Source organism: Pongo pygmaeus, chromosome 10, assembly GCF_028885625.2.
Source record: "Pongo pygmaeus isolate AG05252 chromosome 10, NHGRI_mPonPyg2-v2.0_pri, whole genome shotgun sequence".
NCBI classification, from domain to species: Eukaryota; Metazoa; Chordata; class Mammalia; order Primates; family Hominidae; genus Pongo; species Pongo pygmaeus.
Genome location: NC_072383.2, coordinates 109,837,854 through 109,860,324, shown reverse-complemented (window position 1 = coordinate 109,860,324; position 22,471 = coordinate 109,837,854). Strand labels below are relative to the sequence as shown.

General features: G+C 47.8%; 1 protein-coding gene across 5 annotated transcripts in view; it reads right to left on the bottom strand.

Annotated features, from left to right (window-relative positions):
- The window catches only part of CUX2 (cut like homeobox 2), a 323,600-nt gene that overhangs the window by 123,202 nt on the left and 177,927 nt on the right, over positions 1-22,471 (bottom strand). For all 5 annotated transcript variants that reach the window (XM_063647060.1, XM_054442119.2, XM_063647062.1 and 2 more), the window contains exons 2-3: positions 16,618-16,728; positions 12,992-13,039 (exon numbers count right to left, since the gene is read on the bottom strand). In XM_063647060.1, coding sequence (XP_063503130.1) covers positions 12,992-13,039; positions 16,618-16,728 — 159 coding nt within the window. The remainder of the gene's footprint in view (positions 1-12,991; positions 13,040-16,617; positions 16,729-22,471) is intronic.

Below are 22,471 nucleotides of genomic sequence, written 5' to 3'. Positions count from 1 at the left end.
ACTCAATGCTCATGACTTCCTAATTATTTGACTACATTCCACTGCTGTCTGTGCTCTGAGGTTTTTTGCATCTATTGTGTGTGTGCTGGAAACACTCTATAATGTTCTGCACATCTCTTCCCAGCCCCCTGTCAACGACATCATGTTTGCAGCTTGAAATTGGCCACGGTGGGAATATTTACACCACAGAAATGAGCAGATGCCACAGATCAGGGCTCCTCCCAGCCAGCCAGTTGTTCAGCATTTCCCAGCACTCCCCTGGTTATTTCCACGGGTCTGTCTCTTCCGCTAGATGGTGAGTTTCAGGGCAGGGGCTCTCAAACATGTGAATCACCAGAATCTTTTATAATCCTGACGCTGAAGCCTCATGCCAGACCAAGAACACCAGCCACTGTGAGCTGGGACCCAGGTCTTAGTATTTTTTAAAGCTTGCAGGGCATTCCACTGGGCAGCCAGGGTTGGAAGCCAGTGGGCTCTGAGGTAGAGTGTCTCAAGTTTTCATGTGCCCATAATCACCAGGGGACCTTGTTAAACTGCAGATCTTGGTTTTAGAGGTCTGGGACATGGAGGTGGGGGATGGAGACTACACTTCTAAGGTGCTTCCAGGCAATGTGGATGCTGCTGGCCTGGTGACCACATTGAGTAGTGAAAGACTCTAGAGAAAGACACTGCTGTAGGAAGCACACAGGCAGCCTCACACTCAGCTCTGGAACTCACCTGTGAGTCCTACTTTGGTTGGCAAATCTCTTTTTCCTTTCCCCTCTTCCCTCTCCCTATTCCTCCCCTCCCTGTTCCTCCTCTCCCCTCCTCTCCTGCTTCCTTCCCTCCTTCCCTCTCTGTCTCTCTTTTTGAGATAGGGTCTTGCTCTGACACCCACGCTGAAGTACAGTGGCATGACAATGGCTCACTGTTGCAGCCTTGACTTGCTGGGCTCAAGCAATCCTCCCATCTCAGCCTTTGGAGTAGCTGGAATTTTTTTTTTTTTTTTTTTTGAGACAGGGTCTCACTTTGTCATCCAGGCTGGAATGCAGTGGCACGATCTCAGTTCACTGCAGCCTTGACCTCCTGGGCTCATGCAGTCCTCCCACTTCAGGCCCCCTAGTATCTGGGACTACAGGCGTGCACCACCATGCTTGGCTAATTTTTTTTGTAGAGATGGGGTTTCACTATGTTACCCAGGCTGGTCTCGAACTCCTAAGCCCAAGCAATCGGCCTGCCTTGGCCTCCCAAAGTGTTAGGATTGTAAGTGTGAGCCACTGTGCTTGGCCAAAAATTTTTTTTTTGTAGAGCTTGACCTCCTGAGCTCAAACAATCCTGCTACCTCGGCCTCCCAAAGTGCTGGGCTTACAGGTGTGAGGCAAATTTCTTTCAACTGGGTGATCACATTGGTTCTTCACCCATACCCCCAGGATAAACAAGGTGGATGTTACAAGAACCCATTTTATGGAACAGGAGACAGGCTAGAGGGAAAGTGATCTGACTTGGGCCCATCTTTCTCCTGGCTGTGTGACCTAAGATGGGTTTCTCACCCTCTCTGGGCCTGATTCCTGCTGCTCAGGGCATCTGGGAGGTTTGACTGATATTGGATGTCTGAAGGCCTCTCGCAGGGCCCACCTCAGAGAGGACACCCACATCTAGAAAGGTTCCTTCTCCTGTATCTAAATTTGGGAGCGTTGCTTCAGGGGCCCCATTCTGGCAATGACCCTAGGGGGTCACACAGTCCAGCCCTCTGCCTCTGAGCTAGACCAAGAGTGGGGGCCTTTCTGGGTGCAACTGCACTTTGCCTTTGTGGAGGCAGCATTTGGCACCTCCACAATTAGTTAATACACCGGGGGATTATTTTAGAGTCATAATCATCTTAATTGTAATAATCATGGTAATCACAGCCTCTGACACTGATCTAAGCTTTCTCTGCATCAGGCACTGTTCTACGCCTTTACATCTATTACCTGATCTGATCTTCACCTTCACCTATAAGATGAAGTGCCATTTGTACCTCTGTTCTCACTTGGTACAAAGATTGTCTATGGTGGTTTACTGGGGTCAGCCTGCAGTGGCTTGCAAGGACCATTTTACAGATGACGATGAGTCCCATTTTACAGATGAAGACATCAAGGCACAGAGAAAAATAAAAGTGCCCCAGTCACAGATTACAGTTGACCCTTGAACAGCGTAAGTTTGAACTGTGCGGGTCCGCTGACACACAGATTTTTTTTTCCCAACCAAATGCAATAAAAAACATAGTTTTTAAGGCCTGGCACAGTGGCTCGTGCCTGTAATCCTAGCACTTTGGGAGGCCGAGGCAAGTGGATCACCTGAGGTCAGGAGTTCGAGACCAGCCTGGTCAACATATTGAAGCTCCGTCTCTACTAAAAATACAAAAATTAACCGGGCATGGTGGCATGGGCCTGTAATCCCAGCTACTCAGGAGGCTGAGGCAGGAGAATCGCTTGAAACTGGGAGGTGGAGGTTGCAGTGAGCCGAGATTGCAATAATGCACTCCAACCTGGGAGACAGAGCTGGACTCTGTCTCAAAAAATTATACACACACACATACCATAGTTTTCACTGGATGTGAAACCTGCATATATGCAGAGCCGGCTTTTCCTATATGCAGGGGGACTTGCATGGTTTTGGGTATGGGGCAGGTCCTGGAACCAATCCCCTACATATACTGAGATGACTGTAATAAGTAGCAAAATGGGGATTTGAACCCAGGCAGTCTGGTTCCAGAGCCACACTCCTAACCACTGTGCTATACTATCTTTCAGGTAAGTCATGTGCATGATGTAAGTATGCATGTCCCTCACTGTACTTTTAGCTTAGAGACAGGGGCATGTGTCTTGTTCCCTGCCTATCCCCAGGGGACTGCACAGGGTCTGCATATAGTGGGACTCCAGAAAGCATTTCTCAATGAAAGAATGGGTGGGCTGGTGACTCTCTCCCATCCCCATATCCTGACCTTGTGAAACTCAACTGTAAAGTGATTGCCGCTGGCGCTCTGTAGGGGTGTGTGGGTCCATCTGTCTCTCCCATGAGGCCGTGTGTGCTGTGAGGACAGGAAAGGTATCTGGGGCCACCCGTTGCCATGTCCCTGAAGGCTGGCACTCACCCTTGTATACAACAGGTGCCAAATACATGCTGCGAAATAAAGGTCTCAGGAGGGAGGCACGGGTGTGCTCTGGGGGAGCTGGTTGGAGGGGTGAGGGCACTTGGAGAGAAGAGGGCTGGCCCCTGGGGTGGGGGTGTGCCCTCTAGGGGAGCCTCCATCACTGCCTGCCCCCAGCTGGCTGCTCTGGCTGGTTTTCCAACAAGAAAATACAGGAGAAAGCCAGAGTGCACAGGAGGGGGACACCAGGCTGCCCCAACCCCAGGAGCTATGAGGATTGCAGCCCAATGGGAAGGCGGGATGTACGCCTGGAACCTTAGGTTTTGGAGAGAACAGAGAGAGTGTCCAGAGCTCAGCTGGTAGCAACACTGAATCACCATGATCCTCTTTACTCTGCATCAAGCTCTTGATCTACACCGAATCCTGCCAGCCTCCCTAGGAAGTAGGTCCCCATTTTACAGACAAGGAAACTGAAGTTCACTGAAGAACCTGGCAATGGGCAACGAGCTGCGATTTGAACCCAGCTCCAGGCGACTCTAGGCTTAAGTCACTTCTCCACTGCCACAGTCTCCAGATGAATGAGGAATTTGCACTCACCCTTTCACCCTGGAATTCAGTGCCGCTCCTGACACCCAGTTGGTACTCAAATCCTTCCTGAACGCATGAGTAAATAGTAATGTTCACCACCTTAGCCCCTGCATCTAGCGCCACACCTGGCACCTAGTAGGTGCTCAACAAACATCTACTGACCGGATAAATGCAGGACTGCACGAGTGGCTACATGACCGATGCTGGTGTCGGTGGGGCTGTCGCAGTAGCTTCCATCTTGCGTCTCCCACCTCCCAGGAGGCAGACGTGAGCACTGAGAGACACTGGGCCGACTGAGCCATGAGATGGATGCACGCCCAGTGGCCTTATCTCCCCACCGACTGGCCCCGCACGGCCTTCCATAATGCAGTCCATTAAAAGCCTTGTAAATTTTCATACATGAAAGCCTACCATGGCGTCGGCACAGACTAATTGTTGTTAAATGTGCGGGAATGTTACTGCCACGCGGCTGGAGTGATCACTCTTCCCAGCCTGGCCCAGACACCAGCCCATTCCTCTGCAGGCAGAAAGCTTACAACATTCGCACAAGGCCAAAAAGCAATTCGTGTCAAAAAGATCAATAATATAAAAATAAAGCGCGAGAATTCTAGTTAAAGGGAATGTCATATAAATATGTGGTTCACGTCCGTGACTCCAAGATTAAAAAAATCAATCAATATCGTTCTTTAGATGATGTTATTTCTAATGAGAAATACCCGGAACAACTGCAAATAACTGCTTAACTGGGGGGAAAAAAGCATTAATAATTTACTTTATAAGGCATATAATACTGAATGAAAGAGGATTGCTGCTGGTTCTTAATTTGGTTGTAATATGGCGTGACAGGTTCAATAATGCTTTGGTGGGTTCTTAATATTAAATTTGGAAGGATGTTCATTCAGTTCATCGTTAAGTTTTACCCCAAGCCGGGCAGGGCAGACTTCCAGAGGGGCAAGACTTGGTTATGGGCAGCCAAGGAGCAAGCACCATCAAAGGAATTATGTTATCAAAGAGGAGGGAGAATGGGAAGGCCAGGCATGATGGCTCATGCCTGTAATCCCAGCACTTTGGGAGGCCGAGGCTGGAGGATCACTTGAGGCTAGGAGCTTGAGACCAGCCTGGCCAACATGGTGAAACCAAGTCTCTACAAAAAATACAAAAATTAGCTGGGTGTGGTGGCGCATGACTGTAGTCCCAGCTGCTTGGGAGACTGAGGCACGAGAATTGCTTGAACTCGGGGGGGCGGAGGTTGCAGTGAGCCAAGATTGCGCCACTGCGCTCTGGCAGCGGAAAAAGGGCGGGTCATGCGTGTGCACATGTGCGTGTCGGTGGCAGTAGAGAGGATGGGAAGGCTTCTCCTCATTATATCTGACGTGAGCTGCAAGCAACACTCCTGTTTATTGAGCACTTATTATGTACCAGGTTCTGGGCTGGATATGCAGACTTGGGCTCAAATCACAGCTCTTTGTATGCGGCGGGCTTTCCTGGCAGATTCTGCCTGAAACAACAGTTCAGCAAAGAAACATCTAAAAGGCATGGGCCTGGCTGAGTGATGAGCTCCTTTCCGGCCCTAACCACCTGCAGATCTCCAGCTGGGTCCCTAAATCTAGAATCACCATCCTCAGCTCCTTCTGCACCCCCAGACCCCTCAAGGGGCCCATTTGGCCCTCCAAGCTGAGGTTTGCATCTTCTGCTCTCTGTTCAGCTGATGAATCACTGTGTGAGCTCAGGCAAGTCACTTTACCTCTCTGAGCCCCGGTTTTACACCTATAAAAGGGGACAATACCAGCTGTGCCTCCCTGACTGCGTTGCTGAGAGGAGGTGACACAAGAGGCATCCCGCTAAGTGATGGATAAACCTTGCCAGCTGATGTCCCTGCCCGAGTTCCCACTCACCACCACGGGCTGCGGGCTGGGCCTGTCACCTCCCCTGAGCAATGGGTAGGAGCAGAAACTTCATCATGGGGCTCATGGGAGGGATAAACGTGATGTGCTCAGTTTCAGCTCACCTGCTGGGAATGCCAGCTCATGCTCACGAAGCACTCACCATGTGGTGGGCTTTGTTCTTGGGGCTTTTCAAGTATCAACTCATCGAGGACTCCCAACACTCCTATGAAGTGGGTACTATTACCACCATTTAAAAACAGAGGACCAGCCCAGGCCACATGGTGAAACCCCATCTCTACAAAAAATACAAAAATTAGCTGGGCGTGGTGTTGTGCACCTATAGTCCCAGCTACTCGGGAGGCTGAGGTGGGAGGATCGATTGAGCCTGGGAGGCGGAGGTTGCAGTGAGCTGTGATTGCACCAATGCACTCCAGCCTGGGAGACAGAGCAACTCTGTCTCAAATATTAAAAAAAGAAAAAGAAAAGTAAAAGCAGAGGAAAGTGAAACCCAGAGAGGTTATGTGCCTTGCCCAAGGTCACACAGCCAGGAAGTAGACGATCTAAAATGTGAGCCTGAGCCAATTTGGCCCCAAAACCCACAGTTGCTCCTACTACTTATCCCCCAGGGTGGCCTCACCAGCCAGCAAGGCCACTGCTCCCTGGCCTCCCCTGCTCCCTGCCCTCCCCTGCTGTCAGAACTGCATGCATCTAACATCTGTTGTGGTTCTAAGGGGGCCCTGTTTACAAAGAGATAGTCATACCAGTGCCAGGAGAGCCAGGGAAAAGGGTAGTTTAGGGAGTGAGAGAATTATGCCATCAAAGACAGCTGGAAGAGCAAATAATGTTAAAAGAAAAAAAAAAAAAAAGCCCTGTAATTAAATTTCAGCTCAAACGGAAGAGCAAGAGTTTGCAGGCAGACGCGGAACAGAAGAGAGGCACAGGAACCAAAGAAGGACGCAGCACATGGGGCTGGGTGGGGACTCGGGGCCAGAGCAGGGAGGGATGTGCACATCTTGGGTGATCTCAGCTGTGAGGAAACCCTCCATTCCCCTCTCAGGAAGCCTGGCTGCAAGCACAGGAACTGACCCACTAGAAAGGTCTTCTCCAAGGTTAGGACTACCCTTCCCCACCCATGATTGTCTTGGTGGGAAAAGCAGAAAAACCTCAGTGTCTCAGAAAGCATCTGGGCCTGGGGCAGGGAGGATGGGGGAATGGTCTCTCCTCTCGGTCATCTCTGAGAGACCAGGGCCCTCATGTTATCAGATTAGCAGCCAGAGGGATCCTGTTAAAATCTGAGTCAGAGCTGGTCCCTCCTCTGCTCTAAAGCCTCCCATGACCTTATTCAGAGTTGCAGTCAAAGTCCTTACAGTAGTCTCAAGCCTTCAGCTTTAGGCAGATGCATAAAGACCAGATGATGCTAAGCACCAGTGAATGCCAGGGGCTCCAGGGTTGATGGAGGGTCAGGGTGGTCAGGGAGGGTTCCCTGCTCCCCCAGGACCTGACATTTGAAAGGAGTTCATCCAGCAAAGAGATGGTGCAGGGAAGAGCATTTCAGGCAGAGGACATGGCAAGCACTGACACCCTGAGGTGCACATGAACCAGGTGTTCACAGTCAGATGGCAGTTGGGGCTGCAGTCATCCGACGGCTCGACTGGTTCGGATGTCCACCATGGCCCCTGACTCCAGTCTGGTATCTCAGCACTCCTGGCCTCTCCTCCATGTGCTGTCTTATCCCCCAAAACCTCTCCATGCAGGCTGGGCTTCTCACAGCAGGGTGGTCTCCAGGTAGTCACACTTCTCACATAAAGGATGGGTTTGGAGAGGTGTGGTGGGGAAAGCCAGCAGGTAGGCTAAAGGCTACACTGGATCATGGCACAGTGTCACCTCCACCATGTTCTACTGGTCAAAGTAGGCACAGGCCCAGATTCAAAGGAAGGAGACACAGACTCCATCTCTTGGCGGGGGAATGCAGGGACACACGGCAGATGTGCATGGGACGGAGACACTGCTGTGGCTGTCATCGGGGCAGGGTGTCAATGTGAAGTGCAGCAAACAAGTAGAACCTCTGGGATAGAACCGACGGCCTCCCTTGGGCTCCTGGACATTATTTCAGAATCACAGGGACTTGGCCCCTATGGACATTTTTTCTTTTTCTTTCTTTAAAGGATTCCATGAGGAATCCTAGGGACATCCTTGAGGGCAGGGATGGTGTCTCACCATCTTTGGATCTGCAACAGTCCTCGCACAGAGCCTGGGACACAGAAGGTTCTCCACAAGGATCTGTTGAGCGGACCTGCATGCTGCCAATAGAAGGGTGGCCTTGTCTCCTTTGGGAAGCCCTTCTTCTGGGTACTGCAAAAATGCTTGCTCTCCCTCATACCAAAAGGGGGCGAGGTGATCACTGGGTTGTTACCATCACTGAGCTAGCATCTAGAACCCTGCCTAGTATGCGGCAGCTACTCAATAAATGCATGTTGAGGTGATTAAATGATTACATGCGCTCAACTGATGATCTAATGCATCTTTACCCCCGTCTCTAAGCTCCTAGAAGATGATCATGCCACACAAATTCCCCCAGACCCTGAGTGGTTAGAGGGAGAACATTCTCGGTCCCACAAAACCATGCACGCCCACCATGTTGACAACAAGTGACTCACTGGCCACTCGACACACAGAATGTCACTGAATCTCATGCAATCCTATGAGCTGACCCTATTTACAGATGAGGAAACAGTGGCTGAGAGACATAAAGTCACTCGCCAAGGTCACATAAGCTTGTCAGTGTTAGGGTGGGGCTCAGGCCATGGGTGTCTAACCTCCCCTGGGCGTCAGAGGCCAGGTCAGCCCACTTGGTCTCCAAACTACTGTGTTTCAATCAGGCCCAGGTGAATGTCTCTGTTCCAATCCAACCCAAAAGGTTTTCCACCATACAGGCCACATCCCCTTTATGGTGGAAGAAAAAGGCGGCAGAGAAAAAGAAAATCTCCCGACAGTGGCCCTGTGGTCTTTCAAGCTGGGACAGTGCACACGCGCTTCAGAAAAGTTTCACCTCTGAGTTAGCATGACAAAACTTTTAATTTAGATGTTTTCATGTCTCCCTCCAAGTAAAAATAAGTTTAAAATAATGACTGTAATAAATGAAGGTAATTAATTGTAGTTTGTTCCTTTACTGTCTAGTCAGCTTAATTTTACCTTTTCAACTAATAATGAGAAAATAATTTTTGTGCTCGGAGGGTTAATGATATGTAACTGCGAGAACTGCTAATTGCATGTTGCAATCCATCCATCAACAACCCCATCTGTGCGACTTGATTATGTTTGCTAAATTATTGCTTTGAATTATCTTTCATAAAGCAACTTTTATAATTAGCGAGGCTTTCGTCTTGCTCTTTTCTCTGTACGCAAGGATATTCAAACTTTGGCCATTTCAAGCTGTCTGCATTAAGCCACCTTCTCCGGCTGTCTTTGTTTCCCTGAACAGGAGAAATCAAAACTGTCCTTTAAGCAATCAAGGCAGACAGAGAAACTTCCTTGATTCACAGCAGGGCAAATTCACTTCCTCTCCACCCCCTCCCACCGGCACACACACACACAAACACACACACACAGAAAGAAAGAAAAGAGACCCGCACATATATAATATAAAAAGATAAGAAGTATGCCCAGATTCTGAACACACCAGGGCTGGTGAAGCAAAATTCAGGAATAACATGGTATATTTTATTGAACATGGTATATTTCATGGTACATACCATGAAACTGAACATGGTATATTTCAAGGAAAGGCCTGCACTGGGAAGAAGGAATGACGGGCATGATATTCAGCCCTGGCGTTTTATGGGCTAGTTTATGTGACTTGGGATAGTGTTTGCCCCAGGGAATATTTCCAGGAGGTGATTAATACCCACTTGGGAATCGCAGCGCCAGCTCACAGCCTGGTGGATTGCAAGAGGAGAGCGGCATAAAGGATGAGGCCTCATTAAAAAAATTAAAATGAAAATCAAATCTGGATTATAAACGGCCTGTGCATGTGCAGCTTTTTCTGGACGAAGAAGATGCTTTTTATTAACACCTTCCTTTGGCAGCGTCTCTCCCCTGAGGCGCAAGGAGGACACAGAGGCCACGATGGCTTAGTCAATAGATCACGAGAAAAGCAGGGGTTTCGGGAATAAAATTCCAGACAAATGTAGTCTTCTTGGTACATTAAAGGGACGATGGAAAGCCCTCTTAAGAAAATTAACAAAGTTCTTTAAGGTCTTCAGCTATTAAAGCAGCATCTATTTAATGTGCCACATGGGTTTTGAAAATGAGAATTCTGCTTTGTCTTTCCTTTTGGCTTAAGACTTTCTCTGTCCTAGTATTTACTGAGCACCAACTGTGTGCCTGACCCTGGGACTGCCTCCATGCTGCTGAAGTTTTTGAATCCTTTTTCCTTTTTTTTTTTTTTTTTTTTTTTAAGAGACCAGGTCTCGCTCTGTTGCCCATACTAGAAAGAAATGGTATAATCATGGCTCACTGCAGCCTTGAACTCCTGGGCTCAAGTGATCCTCCCACCTCAGCCTCCTGAGTAGCTGGGACTACAGGAATGAGCCACCATGCCCAGCTCATTTAAATTTTTTTTTTTTTTTTTTTTCTAGAGATGAGGTCTCATTATGTTGCCCAGGCTGGTCTCAAACTCCTGGCCCCAAGTGATCCTCCTACCTTAGCCTCCCAAAGTGCTGGGATTACAGGCATGAGTGACCGCACCTGGCTTCTGAATCCTTATTGTTAGCCTCATTTGCCAGAGGAGGAAAGCGGAAGTTCAGAGAGGTTAAGGAACTTCCCTAAGGCCACACAGCTGGTTTAGGAGCAGAGTTGAGGCTTTGACCAGGCCTGAGTCAGATTTGCATGTATTTTCTACCATGCTTCAGTCAGGTCTTCTCCCGAACATCACCCAAACCTAACATTTCTCCTATTGAAAAGATAACAAAAGTCATACCCACTTCCTACAGGAAAAAAACCCCTCGAACCCTTCTTTGAGATAAAAAGCCTTCAACACCTAGTTAGGAAAGTGGCAGATGGCAGCTCAGCCATACTAGAGATCCAGTAAACCTGTACTGGAGGTCACTGCTCATAGGAATAAAATATCCAAGACTTCTCATATGCAAGGCAGTATTTTAAGCACTTCATCAGTGTTAGCTTTGTTCTTCCTCAATTTCACCCTGTGAAATATGTATAATTTTTTTTTTTGAGACAGAGTCTTGCTCTGTCGCCTAGGCTGGAACGCAGTGGCATGATCTTGGCTCACTGCAACCTCCGTCTCCTGGGTTCAAGTGATTCTCCTGCCTCAGACTCCTGAGTAATTGGAATTACAGATGCCCGCCACCACACCTAGCTAATTTTTGTATTTTTAATAGAGTTGGGGTTTCACTATGTTGGCCAGGCTGGTCTTGAACTCCTGACCTGAAGTGATCCACCCTCCTCGGCCTCCCAAAGTGCTGGGATTACAGGGGTGAGCCACTGCCTGGCCTGAAATATGTATAATTATTACCCCATTTTACAGATGAGGAAATGGAGGCACAGAGAGGTTAAGTAGCTCACCTCAGATCACACAGCTAGAAGTGGGAGAGGTGGGATTCCAACCCAGGCTGGCTCCAGCATCTGTACTCTTCACCCACTAACAGCTCTTCGTGTGTCAGACATTACATTAAACCCTTTCCCTGCATTAGATCTCAGTTAATCCTCAAAACAACATGAAAAGACTTGTCAGTGTCTTTATACTCCCATTTAACAGATAGGGAAAACTGAGGCTCTAAGAGGCCAAGGGACGCTGTGTTCACACCAACACAAGCAAGGAAACAGCTGAGAAAGTGATGTTCTCTACAAACAGCTGAATGCCTGTCTTTGGATTAGGCAGAGGGATCAGTTGCTATAGGGAGCTTGTGTGCTGAACAGCTCTCCTGGGACTAGGAGTTGGTAGATGGGAACCTCTATTTTTTTTTTTTGTAACACAAAGTCATGAAAACCCCCATTCCTAACATTATTGGTCTGTCTGGTTTTTTTCTTCCCAGCCCAGGCACCTTGCAACCAAATGAATCAATACTGGATGGCCCTATAAATAAATAAGCACATCAGTCAACTCGGTAATAAAAGGAAACGATGAAAAATATGGAAATCAGCGACATTTGTGTAAATCCAGTTATTGTTTACTTTAATATTGCCTTATGTGCTTATGTGGTTCCAAAGAGACAGATTTAAAGTAATGTGGCACTTGGTGGATGACAGACTTAAAATGCATCCCCTCTGGTGAGATCCGAGTGTGGCCAATCCTTCTGGGGTCCTGCCTGAGCCCAGGGAAGCCTGAGAAGAGCCCCCTCAAGATGGAACGCTTTAGAAATCCCTGGACCCACATGATTCCAGTCTTTTCTTGGCCTGCCTCCTGTGCCAGCCAGACAAGTGGACATTATCAGACTCTTGGTTACAAAGTCAAGCAAAGAGGAGAAATGGGGGAGGTTCACCCTGATCACAGGGCTTCCAAAAAGCAAGAGAAATTATTTACTGAGGACAGCAAAGGAACTAGGGCTCAGCGGGTCGGCAGGAAAGAATGCGGACAATGTTACTTTTATACTCAAAGAGTGGGCTGGTGCAAAGAATTTCTGGTTGGGCTGGTAACTGTGTGGACTTATCTGCAAGGCTGCCTCAGAGAATCAAAGGACAGCAGAATGCCAAGAGAGGGCAAAGGTCATCTAGTACCAACCTCTGATTTTAAAAATAGGAAACCAAGCCTGGAAGGTGAGGTAGGTTTGTTCAAGGTCATAGATCTTTCTTAAATTTTATTTTTTATTGTTTTAGAGACAGGGTCTCACTCTGTCACCCAGGTTGGTGTGCAGTGATGCGATCATGAATCACTGCAGCCTCAACTTGCCGGGTTTAAGCAGTCCTCCCGCCTTAGCCTCCGGAGTAGCTGGGACCACAGGCACGTGCCACCGTGACTAGCTAATTTTTAATTTTTTTTGTAGAGATGGGGGTCTTGCTATGCTACCTAGGCTGGTCTTGAACTTCTGGCCTCAAGTGATCCTCCCACTTCAGCCTCCCAAAGCACTGGGATTACAGGGGTGAGCCACTGTGTATGCCCCAAGGTCACAGATCTTACATGTAGCAGAGCCAGTGTAAGGTTGGGCAAAGTCGAGGGAGAGGGAGATATCTTGGGATCAGACTTGAATTCTGTCAAAATGAACCGAGAACCAATTCTCATTACTATACCATTGGGATGGGAGACCAGAGGGAAGGGCACAGAGTTTGCAGTGGGGACAGGGAAGCTTCTCCAAAGCTTCTGGAGGCTGCTGGCCCCCCTGGGCAACTCTAGGTGGGATAGGACGGGGAGCCATTGGGGGCACTTTTCTGACATGCTGTGGGCCCTGGGTCTTACCTCGGCTTGGAAGCTTTTTAATACAGGAGCCACCATCTCTCTGATTTCCTGAAAAAGAGATCAGCAAAGAGTTCACTACAGTGCCAGGTGGGACGCCCCCGTGGCCCCTGCTTGTAGCTCGCTGCTGTCCCTGGCTCAGCATTTCCCAAGCATGTCCCGTGGGGCCTGAATTCCATTGGATTTCACAAGGGACACACACAAACAGGGGTACCAAGCCACACCAGACTGGGAAACGTCAAGTCCAAGGGGTTTCCTTCCTGCAGGACTTTCTGGAGTCTTTCATATAATGCATGTTGGGAATTTCCAGAAGACAAAGGAAGTGGTGTTTCTCAAATGGATTTGCTCATAGAATGGTCTTTTATGCAAAATATCTTGTGAGACAGGTGGTCCATCCCAGGTCACACTTTGGAGTGGGGTGGGGGCTGGAGAGGTAACCCCAATTCTCCATGCTCAGCACTACATGAAAGTCCTTCCTTAAAAACCTTCTGCCCTTCAAGGTGTCGCCCGGGGCTGCCTCTTTCAGGTTGCAAGGTCTCCGTGACCCTACAACCCTGTAGCCACCTCTCCAGCAAAGACTGCCTTTTGCATTTTAGCAATGCCACTTGTGTAACTGACTCTCCCTCCTCACCAGAACGTGCAGTTTCTGCAGTTTAGGCTTGGTCTATACCCCATTTGAGCTCTGCAAATGTTTGAGGAACTCTATGGACGTGGGCTGTCTTCAGAGGAGGTTTGTCCCAGCCACCCTGAGCCTCCTATTTCCAGACTCTAATTTCCTGACTTTCATAAGTGACCTGAGGTTCCCAGCAACTTGGGCTAGCCTGGCAAACTCCTACGTATTCTTCTCCCCAGCACGTAAGAGGGAAACCTTAAGAACCATGTGTCCCGAGAATCCAACCCTAATCCTTCAGTTTCCTGTGAGATCTGCTGGTGTGACTCCCCCATCACAATCAGCCACAGCTACCAGTAATCCCCTTGGGAGGCACTGAGGGACTGGACAGGGTGGGGAGGGGTTGCCCCAGACAGAGCAGGAAAGGAAGAGATGCGTTGAAGACTTATGGGCAGGTAAAGAATAAACCCCTTCATTATGCAAATAACGCTGTGTTGCTTCTGCCCCTGATTCTAGATCCCTGGGGCTTTCCTGAGCCACTGAGTGATAGACTGATGTATGTCGGGGACCTTCAGGGGAGACACAGGCCTAGCAGACTTGACCATAAGGGGCCATGGGTGCGAGGCTGAGCCACGGAGAAGGAAACTTCTGAGAATCTGGGTCACAGGTGGTGAACTCAAATGCCTACCAGGCCAGGCAGGAAGCAGCTACGAGGGAGGCTGGGACAATGCAAGCCCCACCAATGGGGTGACGTGCTCTGCTCTAGCTGATGACGGCAGCATGAGCACGGAACCTCTGGGTTGCACAATCTACCAAATATTCTCAAAAGACACTGGAAATCCAGTTTTTAGGTGAAATCATCTGAGATACTAAATATTGGCAACTCACCATAAAGTTCGAAAGACTTTACAGACTAAATAAAAATGTGATGGCGGGAGACCTCTGGTCCATGTTCAGGAAACATTAGTTCTGGATGGGACCTCTCAGAAACCATCTCTCCAGTTCCTTGCATTTATGGAAGGGGAAACTGAGGTCCCAAGAGGGGCTAGCCTCCTCAAGGTCACACAGCAAGTGAATGGCGCAGCTAGAATTTGAACCCAGGTCACTGGACTCCCCCAAACAGGCCCTTTTCACAACCCCACACTCAAGTATCTGAGCATTCTGGGAGGGATGGGTTTGGCGGGACTTCGTGCTAATGCTGCCCATTTCTAGAAGCACCCGCCTCATCTGCTTCACGGCTGGGGGACGCCGAGCACAGGCGCGAGCAGGAGGTGAGCTGGGCACCAGCCAGAGGAGCTCTTAAATAAAGCCTCGGCGTGACTTTCTCCATCAGGAGAGACTGGCTCCAAAAAGGAGAATTTTCAGAGGCACGACTATAATAGGAATGGAAACTTATTCCTCTTAATTACATAATTGCATAATTATGCAGTATTAAAATTATGTAAGCTGAACTCAGAGGCTTAAAACATGGCCTGGATTTCCCTCATCACCTGGGGGCTCCCACATGGCCTCAGAAGAAAGTCAGTTGGGCCAGGAGAAGGAAGATGAGATAGAGGGTCTAAGCTGACGAGGGAGAGGGCATGTGCAGCTGTGAAGATGTGGGGCCGATTCAGCTCTGATTCCTGGAGTCAAAGGAGAGTCAAAGGTAACCTCATTCTGGGGAGTTTCCAGACCAAGCTGAGCTCTGTTCTAAAAGGCAAAGGAAGGGTTCTCAGCATCACTGACACCTTCTTGGCTCTTGGAGTCAAACCAAAGGCCTGGCTTGGCTTTTCTGAAGCCACAACATGGGAGAGGCTTTTAGACCTGAGATTCATGCCCCTTCTCCATGTAGACACTCTCTTCCTTCCACACTTGCTCCATGGACAAATTCTAGCTAGATCCTAGTCCCTTCTCTTGCCTTGAAGAACCAAAGACATTTATGACTTGTGTGAGATGGATTTTGCAGCTAAGAGGCTGAGGTGGACCTGAGGCTTCTTCCCAGTGTGCTCATGTGACCTGATCCCTGGCTGAGTCTGCCTCTTCCCTGTCTTCCCATGTTCCCCTCCCTGACCAGCGAGATGGCAACAGGACCCCCCACCAATCTCAGTATCAGACTGGCAGAGTGTAACTGGTGGAATCAAGGTCTCCCATCTGAATGCCAAACTCTGCCCCACCTTCCTCCAGCACACCTGAGCAGGTAAGGACAGATGTTAACCTTCTGCCGACCAGAATGAAACACAGTTGGCTTTGGGGAGATCTGGCCGCAGAGATCTCTGATGTTTGTCCCCTGTCACAGCCCTGATGTGCCACATCCTTTTTATATAGAGTCAGAGGGCTTTATTTTCCCTATTTGTGTTTATTCTCATCATTTGTTTTGTAATTTGAGAAGCAATAGGGGGGCCTGCGAGAGGAGGGAAAAGAATTCACACATCCGGGCCGGTAAAGAACAGAAACTTGTCTGTTCTAGTCTGTTCCTTGGGGGGCCCTTACATTGCTGGGGGCTGGTCATTCTCTGTCCTCCACCAAGCTCCCTGCAATGGCAAGGCATAGCTGGTTGCTGGGATTGCAAGGGAGGCGGTGAAGGGGAAGAATGAGGTGCACGTACAGGGGGTGAGAGGCTGAGTTTCAGAGATGATGAGTGCCGGCAGGCCCCGAGAGGGTGTTAGAGAGTCGACGGCTGTCTTCTTCCAGACGCCAACGGGAAAGCAAAATAAAATCAAGAACTCTAAGGCACATTGTCTTTGCCAGCAAAGCCAGGCATTTGACTTGGATATGAATGTGGGGGGGAAAATGGACGTTTCACAGCACCCTCGAAAAACAATGACGTTGATGGAGAAACGCCCCCCCCCCCTTCAGTTGGCACCGCTGAGCACCACTAGGCCAAGAAACCCCGAAAGGTTAGGGGTTGTCATTTTTCTTTGTGGCTAATTAGCTTCTTTTCTTGTTAGTCACTTATATCTACAGTTTTCAAAATATAGTTTGAACGGAGAGAAATCTGCATTCCTACTGAGTTAATTCTATAACAGCAAATATACCATACCTCAGGTACATTTTTCTTAAATTCCCGGCGGAGTTCAATTAAATGTTTATGAGAATGTTCACTCTCCTCCTGCCGTGCAGACAGCTCAGAAGCGACGGAATTAAGCTCCTTCTGGAACAATAAAAAAAAAAAAGAGAGAGAGAGAAAAGAAAAAGATTTTTTTTTCTTTTTTTCCTTTTTAACCACTGTACAAAACAGCATTCTGAACAAGTTTTCTTAACTTACAAAGCTAAGAAAAGACAGGATATTGACTCCTGGCACAAATAAATAATTTACAAAACTGGGATGCAACTGAAAAAAAATCCAGGACAGCTTTTTTTGCTTGTCGGAAGTCAGGCCAGATCAATAATCTTCTATAAAGTTGGGTGGAGTTGGTTTTTTTTTTTCCATCTCTTCCCCCCACCCCATGCCCCACCTCTTAAATTTCCAAAGGAGTGATGGCATAAGCTTGTCAGTAACTGTAGAAAACATCTCCAAACCATGTCAAAATAGTAAAGTGCGGCATATTGTATGGGCATATTATAGTGGAAGAAAGTGCTGTCGACAGCTTTCATATATCAGAGGTGGGAACGGCTCCAACTATGACTTACTTACACTTAAAGGTTCATAAATACGCCTTTTAAGATATAGATGGCTTTTTAATTTCAGTAGATTTTGGAAAAATGAAGGTGCCAATAAGAAGTAAGCTGACCTTTTGTGTATCTCGCAGTAAATCATTTAAGGTTCACTTCAAGTCTAAGAAATATTTCATTGAAGACTCCTGGATTCAGAAGAAATGGATTGGAAGGTGCTTTGCTGGCTTATACGCAAGGAAGGTATCAGACCAGGTTTTTATAGGATGTACCAGCGAGGGAAAAAGAGAGAGAGTTGGAAGGGGGGATGCTCCGGCTCACACACATCACAGACAATGTCTGCTGGTCATGCATGTATATTTGATCACCCCTCTCGAAGCTTTCTTCACTTTAATGGTGGCAGTTTCACAAGGGGAGTACAATTCACCATGAGTTGTCATGGATTTCATTTGCATAATTCAAGAAATGCTCTGTTTATGTGGTCGGCTGCTTCCTTGCACCATCCCGAGATGGGCTTTTTTTCTGGACCATAACTCGAGGAGCATTTCTGTATATATCATCCGATTATATTTGCAGCAATCAAGCCCCATAATTTCCTAAATCCGGTGATGCAATAAATTTCTGCAATCAGATTTATTAAAAACACACACGCAGATGCGGGAGTGTATTTCTAGGGTGAACTCTTTAATCTAACATATGTATGATGAGGCCCAGCACCGTGTTGAAAGACCCCATTTGTCATCACTAATACACATTCATCTTGCACACACAATGAAACACTTTTGCCATTAGATAATGAAATAAAAGTACTATTAACCCACTGCAAATCCTTTTCCCTCTAAGAGACGAAATGCATGGTAATTGTCTTATATCATGTCTGAGAGTCAGTAAATTTGCTCAATAGCAGCTCACCAGAGCACCATAAACCTGGCACCCCAAGCTGGGATGAGTGTCCCTGACCTATGGATTTCTTTGTAGAAATCCAGGAAGGAACTTCTATTTCTGGAGAAATGTCTAACTTCTTTAGAAAATTATGAGACTAGAAGGGAGAAGGTAGAGGCACCAAAGTAGCTTTGAAATAGAGGCGAGGGCCAGGTGCAGTGGCTCATGCCTGTAATCTCAGCACTTTGGGAGGCCAAGGGTTTGAGACCAGCCTGGGCAATATAGTGAGGCCTCCTCTCTACAAAAAATAGAACAATTAGCTGGTCGTGGTGGCATTGCACTTATAGTCCCAGCTACTTGGGAGGCTGACGTGGGAGGACTGCTTGAGCTCAGGAGGTCAAGGCTGCAGTGAGCTGTGATGGTGCCACTGCATTCCAGCCTGGGTGACAGAGACCTTGTCTTTATTTTGGTGGGGAGGAGAGGAAACAGGTGCTCTCCAAGGTGCTGAAATCAATTCTTGCCGAAGCACAGGGTACTCCCACTTGAAGGTACATGGGGGCTTCCAGTTTAAAAGCCCGGTTTTTATCAGGATTAAGCCAGGTGTGGAACAAGGTGTTATGAGCAAAAAGGGGGGAATTCTGGTTCATCATCACTTACAACTAATCACAGTTTCTAATAAAGAAACTACAACTGACCACAACTGAAATATCCAGTGACAGGAGAGATCAGTGTTTGCAGCAATAGACAAAGGTAGACAAAACCCAACTGGTTGGCGCAGCCAGGTGGACAGAATCTCACTTGGCAGGAGAGAAAAAAACTGGAGTGCCAGGGTCAATTTGAGTTGCAGCAGCGTACTCCCAGCTCTTCTTAGTTTTTCTCATCTCTCTTGAAGACAAAGATGTGATTTTCACATTGCTGCAGGACAAACAGAACTGGGACATGGGTTTACAGCTCTCCATCTTGGATTATTGTGTGTCTGACACTGTTTTTTTTTTTTTTTTTTTTTTTGAGACGGAGTCTCACTCTGTCGCCCAGGCTGGGGTGCAGTGGCGTGATCTCAGCTCACTGCAAGCTCCGCCTCCCAGGTTCACGCCATTCTCCTGCCTCCCAGCCTCCCGAGTAGCTGGGACTACAGGCACCCGCCACCAAGCCCGGCTAATTTTTTGTATTTTTAGTAGAGACGGGGTTTCACCGTGTTAGCCAGGATGGTCTTGTCTCCTGACTTCATGATCCACCCACCTCGGTCTCCCAAAATGCTGGGATTACAGGTGTGAGCCACTGCACCCGGCCGTGTCTGACACTATGTTCTTATTGCAGGGACACTGGTGCCTTCCCACAGTGCAGCAACCAATATACCTGGTGGGGGTGAACTTTGACTCCTCATTAAAAACATCCAGCCCAGGTTCTGAAAGGAAATTGCAGAGCAGGATAAGTCCAACCACCTGATGTGTCCTCACAGACATTTATGCCTGACTCCCTCCACCTGCACCTCCCAGGCTGCTGGTGGGTGCAAATCTGACAGGCAGGATGTCTGCTGTGTCCACACTGCAGAGAGAACAGAGCAAGGGAAGGCAGGGGGACATCACCAGTCCCCTCACCCTGACCCCACTGCAAGCCCAGCCTTTGGTGTCTTTCCTCGAGCAGACGAAGTCACTGACATCCACGTTCTTCTCAATTTTGCCTGAATCTATGCTTGTCCTTCAACCCTGAATTCTTGCTACAGTTCACTGGTAAACACACTAACACCAATAATAATAATAGTAAATACTCATAACTACCATTTATGGAAAGCTTACATGTACCAGGCACTACGCTAAGCTCCTAACATACATCATCTCATGGAACAAACACATTAATGTGTCTTGTCTGTATGGTGATTCAAACAGGGGCTTGGAAATATACTACAGTCAATTCTAATAACCGAGGTGCGGATTATCTCCTTGGTGGATTATAAAGGCACATTTTTAATGCCCTTCTCTTCAGCGGGCTTCTGCTCTGCTTCTCCATCAGCTGGGGGGTGTTCAGGGCATTTGTTTTAAATGATATGGATGTGTAAAGCTTCAAGTGTTCAATAAATGTTGTCTCTTTTTTTTTTTTGAGACAGGGTCTCACTCTCGTCACCTAGGCTGGAGTGCAGTAGTGCAGTCATAGCTCACTGCAGCCTTGACCTCCCAGGCTCAAGCTATCCTCCCACCTCAGCCTCCCTAGTAGCTGTGACTATAGGCATGTGCCATCATGCCCAGCTAATTTTCGCATTTTTTGGGGGTAGAGACAGGGTTTCACCATGTTGCCAGACTGGTATCGAACTCCTGGACTCAAGCAATCCACCTGCTGTGGCCTCCCAAAGTGTTGGGATTACAGGTGTGAGCCACTGTGCCTGACCTTGGCTGATATTAATCTTATGTTTAGATAAACTGACAGCTAAGAAAACACCCCACCAGATCAATGATTCCAAGAATTTTGGATTTCACAGCTCAGTAAAAATTCTGTTTTAAAAAGAAAGGAAGACTGGTAGAGTATTGCCAAATGTTACTGTATCAAGTAAAGACATTAAAAACCACTCCCTCACACCCTAAAAGAAAGGATATTTGAATATCAGCAAAGCAAGAGGGCCAATGACAGCATTGGCACGGGTCTTTCATAATACACACAGCTAAAATTAAAAAGCTCATGGCACTACATCTATTTTGAAGGAATGGAAAAAAATTCTATCACAAACATAAACCAGCACTGGTCTAAAGCTGAGTTTTAGAAAGCATGTCCGAACCACCACACACACAGCTTTGGTAATCAAACAGAAATCAGGATCTTCTCCTACCCAGCCCCTGCTGGCCCCACCAGCCCCCCAGCCCTGGGGGAGCCATGATTAACACAGCCCCAGACTTTGGGCCAGGCCCAGGCAGGGAGGAGACTCATCTGATTAACCGGCCATCAGCAGCAGACAGACAGCCCGGAGCCCGGCGCAGACCATTCAAATAATGATCATCATAAACAGCCCATTTGCAACTAAAAAGAAATAATTTTAATGAGCCTGAAGCAGATGATAGATGCAGCTGAGGCTCGGGCCAATGTGCAGAGAGAAAGGAGGCTGGGGCTGAGCTGCACCCGGGACTGGGTGCTGCAGGAGAAGCCGGGGGCTTGGAGGAAGGGGCTTTTCTGATGGGATCTGCAGCACCCCCTGGAAGTGCCCACTGCCCAGTGAGAGTCCCTGTCTCTGAGAGGGTTTGCCACTGGTGTGCTGAACAGTCTTGGGACTTAGTCCTCCAAGGCACTCAGAACATATGAGCTAGAAGGAATCCTCAAGGTCGCTCAGGTCACCGCTGTCCAAACTTTGACCACTCATGTCCCTCTGTGTGAATTTTGTCATATTGATATAGCATCTAAAATATGATTACTTAATATTTCTCTTCAAAGGGACTCCTATGGTTCTCTTTTTGAGATATGGATCACTTTAAGTTCCATAGTTCAATGTTAAGCTTAGTGAATTACAAAATTTTTTTTAAGATAGGGTCTTGCTCTGTCACCCAGGCTGGACTGCAATGGCATGATCACAGCTCACTGCAGCCTTGACTTCCCAGGCTCAGGTGACCCTCCCACAGCCTCCTGGGTAGCTGGGACTACAGGCATGTGCTACCATGCCTGGCTAGTTTTTATTTTTTGTAGAGACAGGGGTCTCGCCATGTTGCCCAGGTTGGTCTTGAACTCCTAGGCTCAAGTGAAAGCTTAGTGAATGGTTTACACCTGAGTAAGCACTACCCAGTTCAAGATGTAGAACGTTCACATTCCTAATGCCTGTGAAAACTCCCTAGTACTCTCTCCTTGTCAGTACCCCCTAAAAGTAACCATGATTTGGACCCTGGCATCACAGACGCATTTTTCCTATTCCTGACTTTTACCTAATGACTCCTTCCCTTTTTTAAAATCTAAATAAGTGTATTTAAAAAGGACACTTTCTTGTCACTAGAGAATCATGTACCATAAACAGATGGTAGCCACTAAAATAAAAGTATAACCAAAAACAAATCATTGCTGCCTGTGTTTGTTATAAAAGGTTAGCAAGTGCTGGAGGGGTGTTAAAGTTAATTCCCCTACAGAAACTTTCTGCTCGTTGGAATGAAGAAGGGTGGAAGAGATAAGGCAGAACTGTTCCTCAGAACCCAAGTCAATCCCTTCTAACACAGGCTCTACTGAATGCTTACAATTTCATGTCCCGTCAGTGGGTATGTGTCCCACACTTCAGTAAATACGAATCATATCTGAGTCTCCCATTTAAAGATGAGAAGACGGAGGCACAGATAGTTTTGGTCACCCACCCACATCACACATAGTTAAGAGGTTGGATTTTCTCAGAGGGGAGGGTGGGTCTTGGCTAGGGAAGGATCCTATGGTTGGTTATCTAT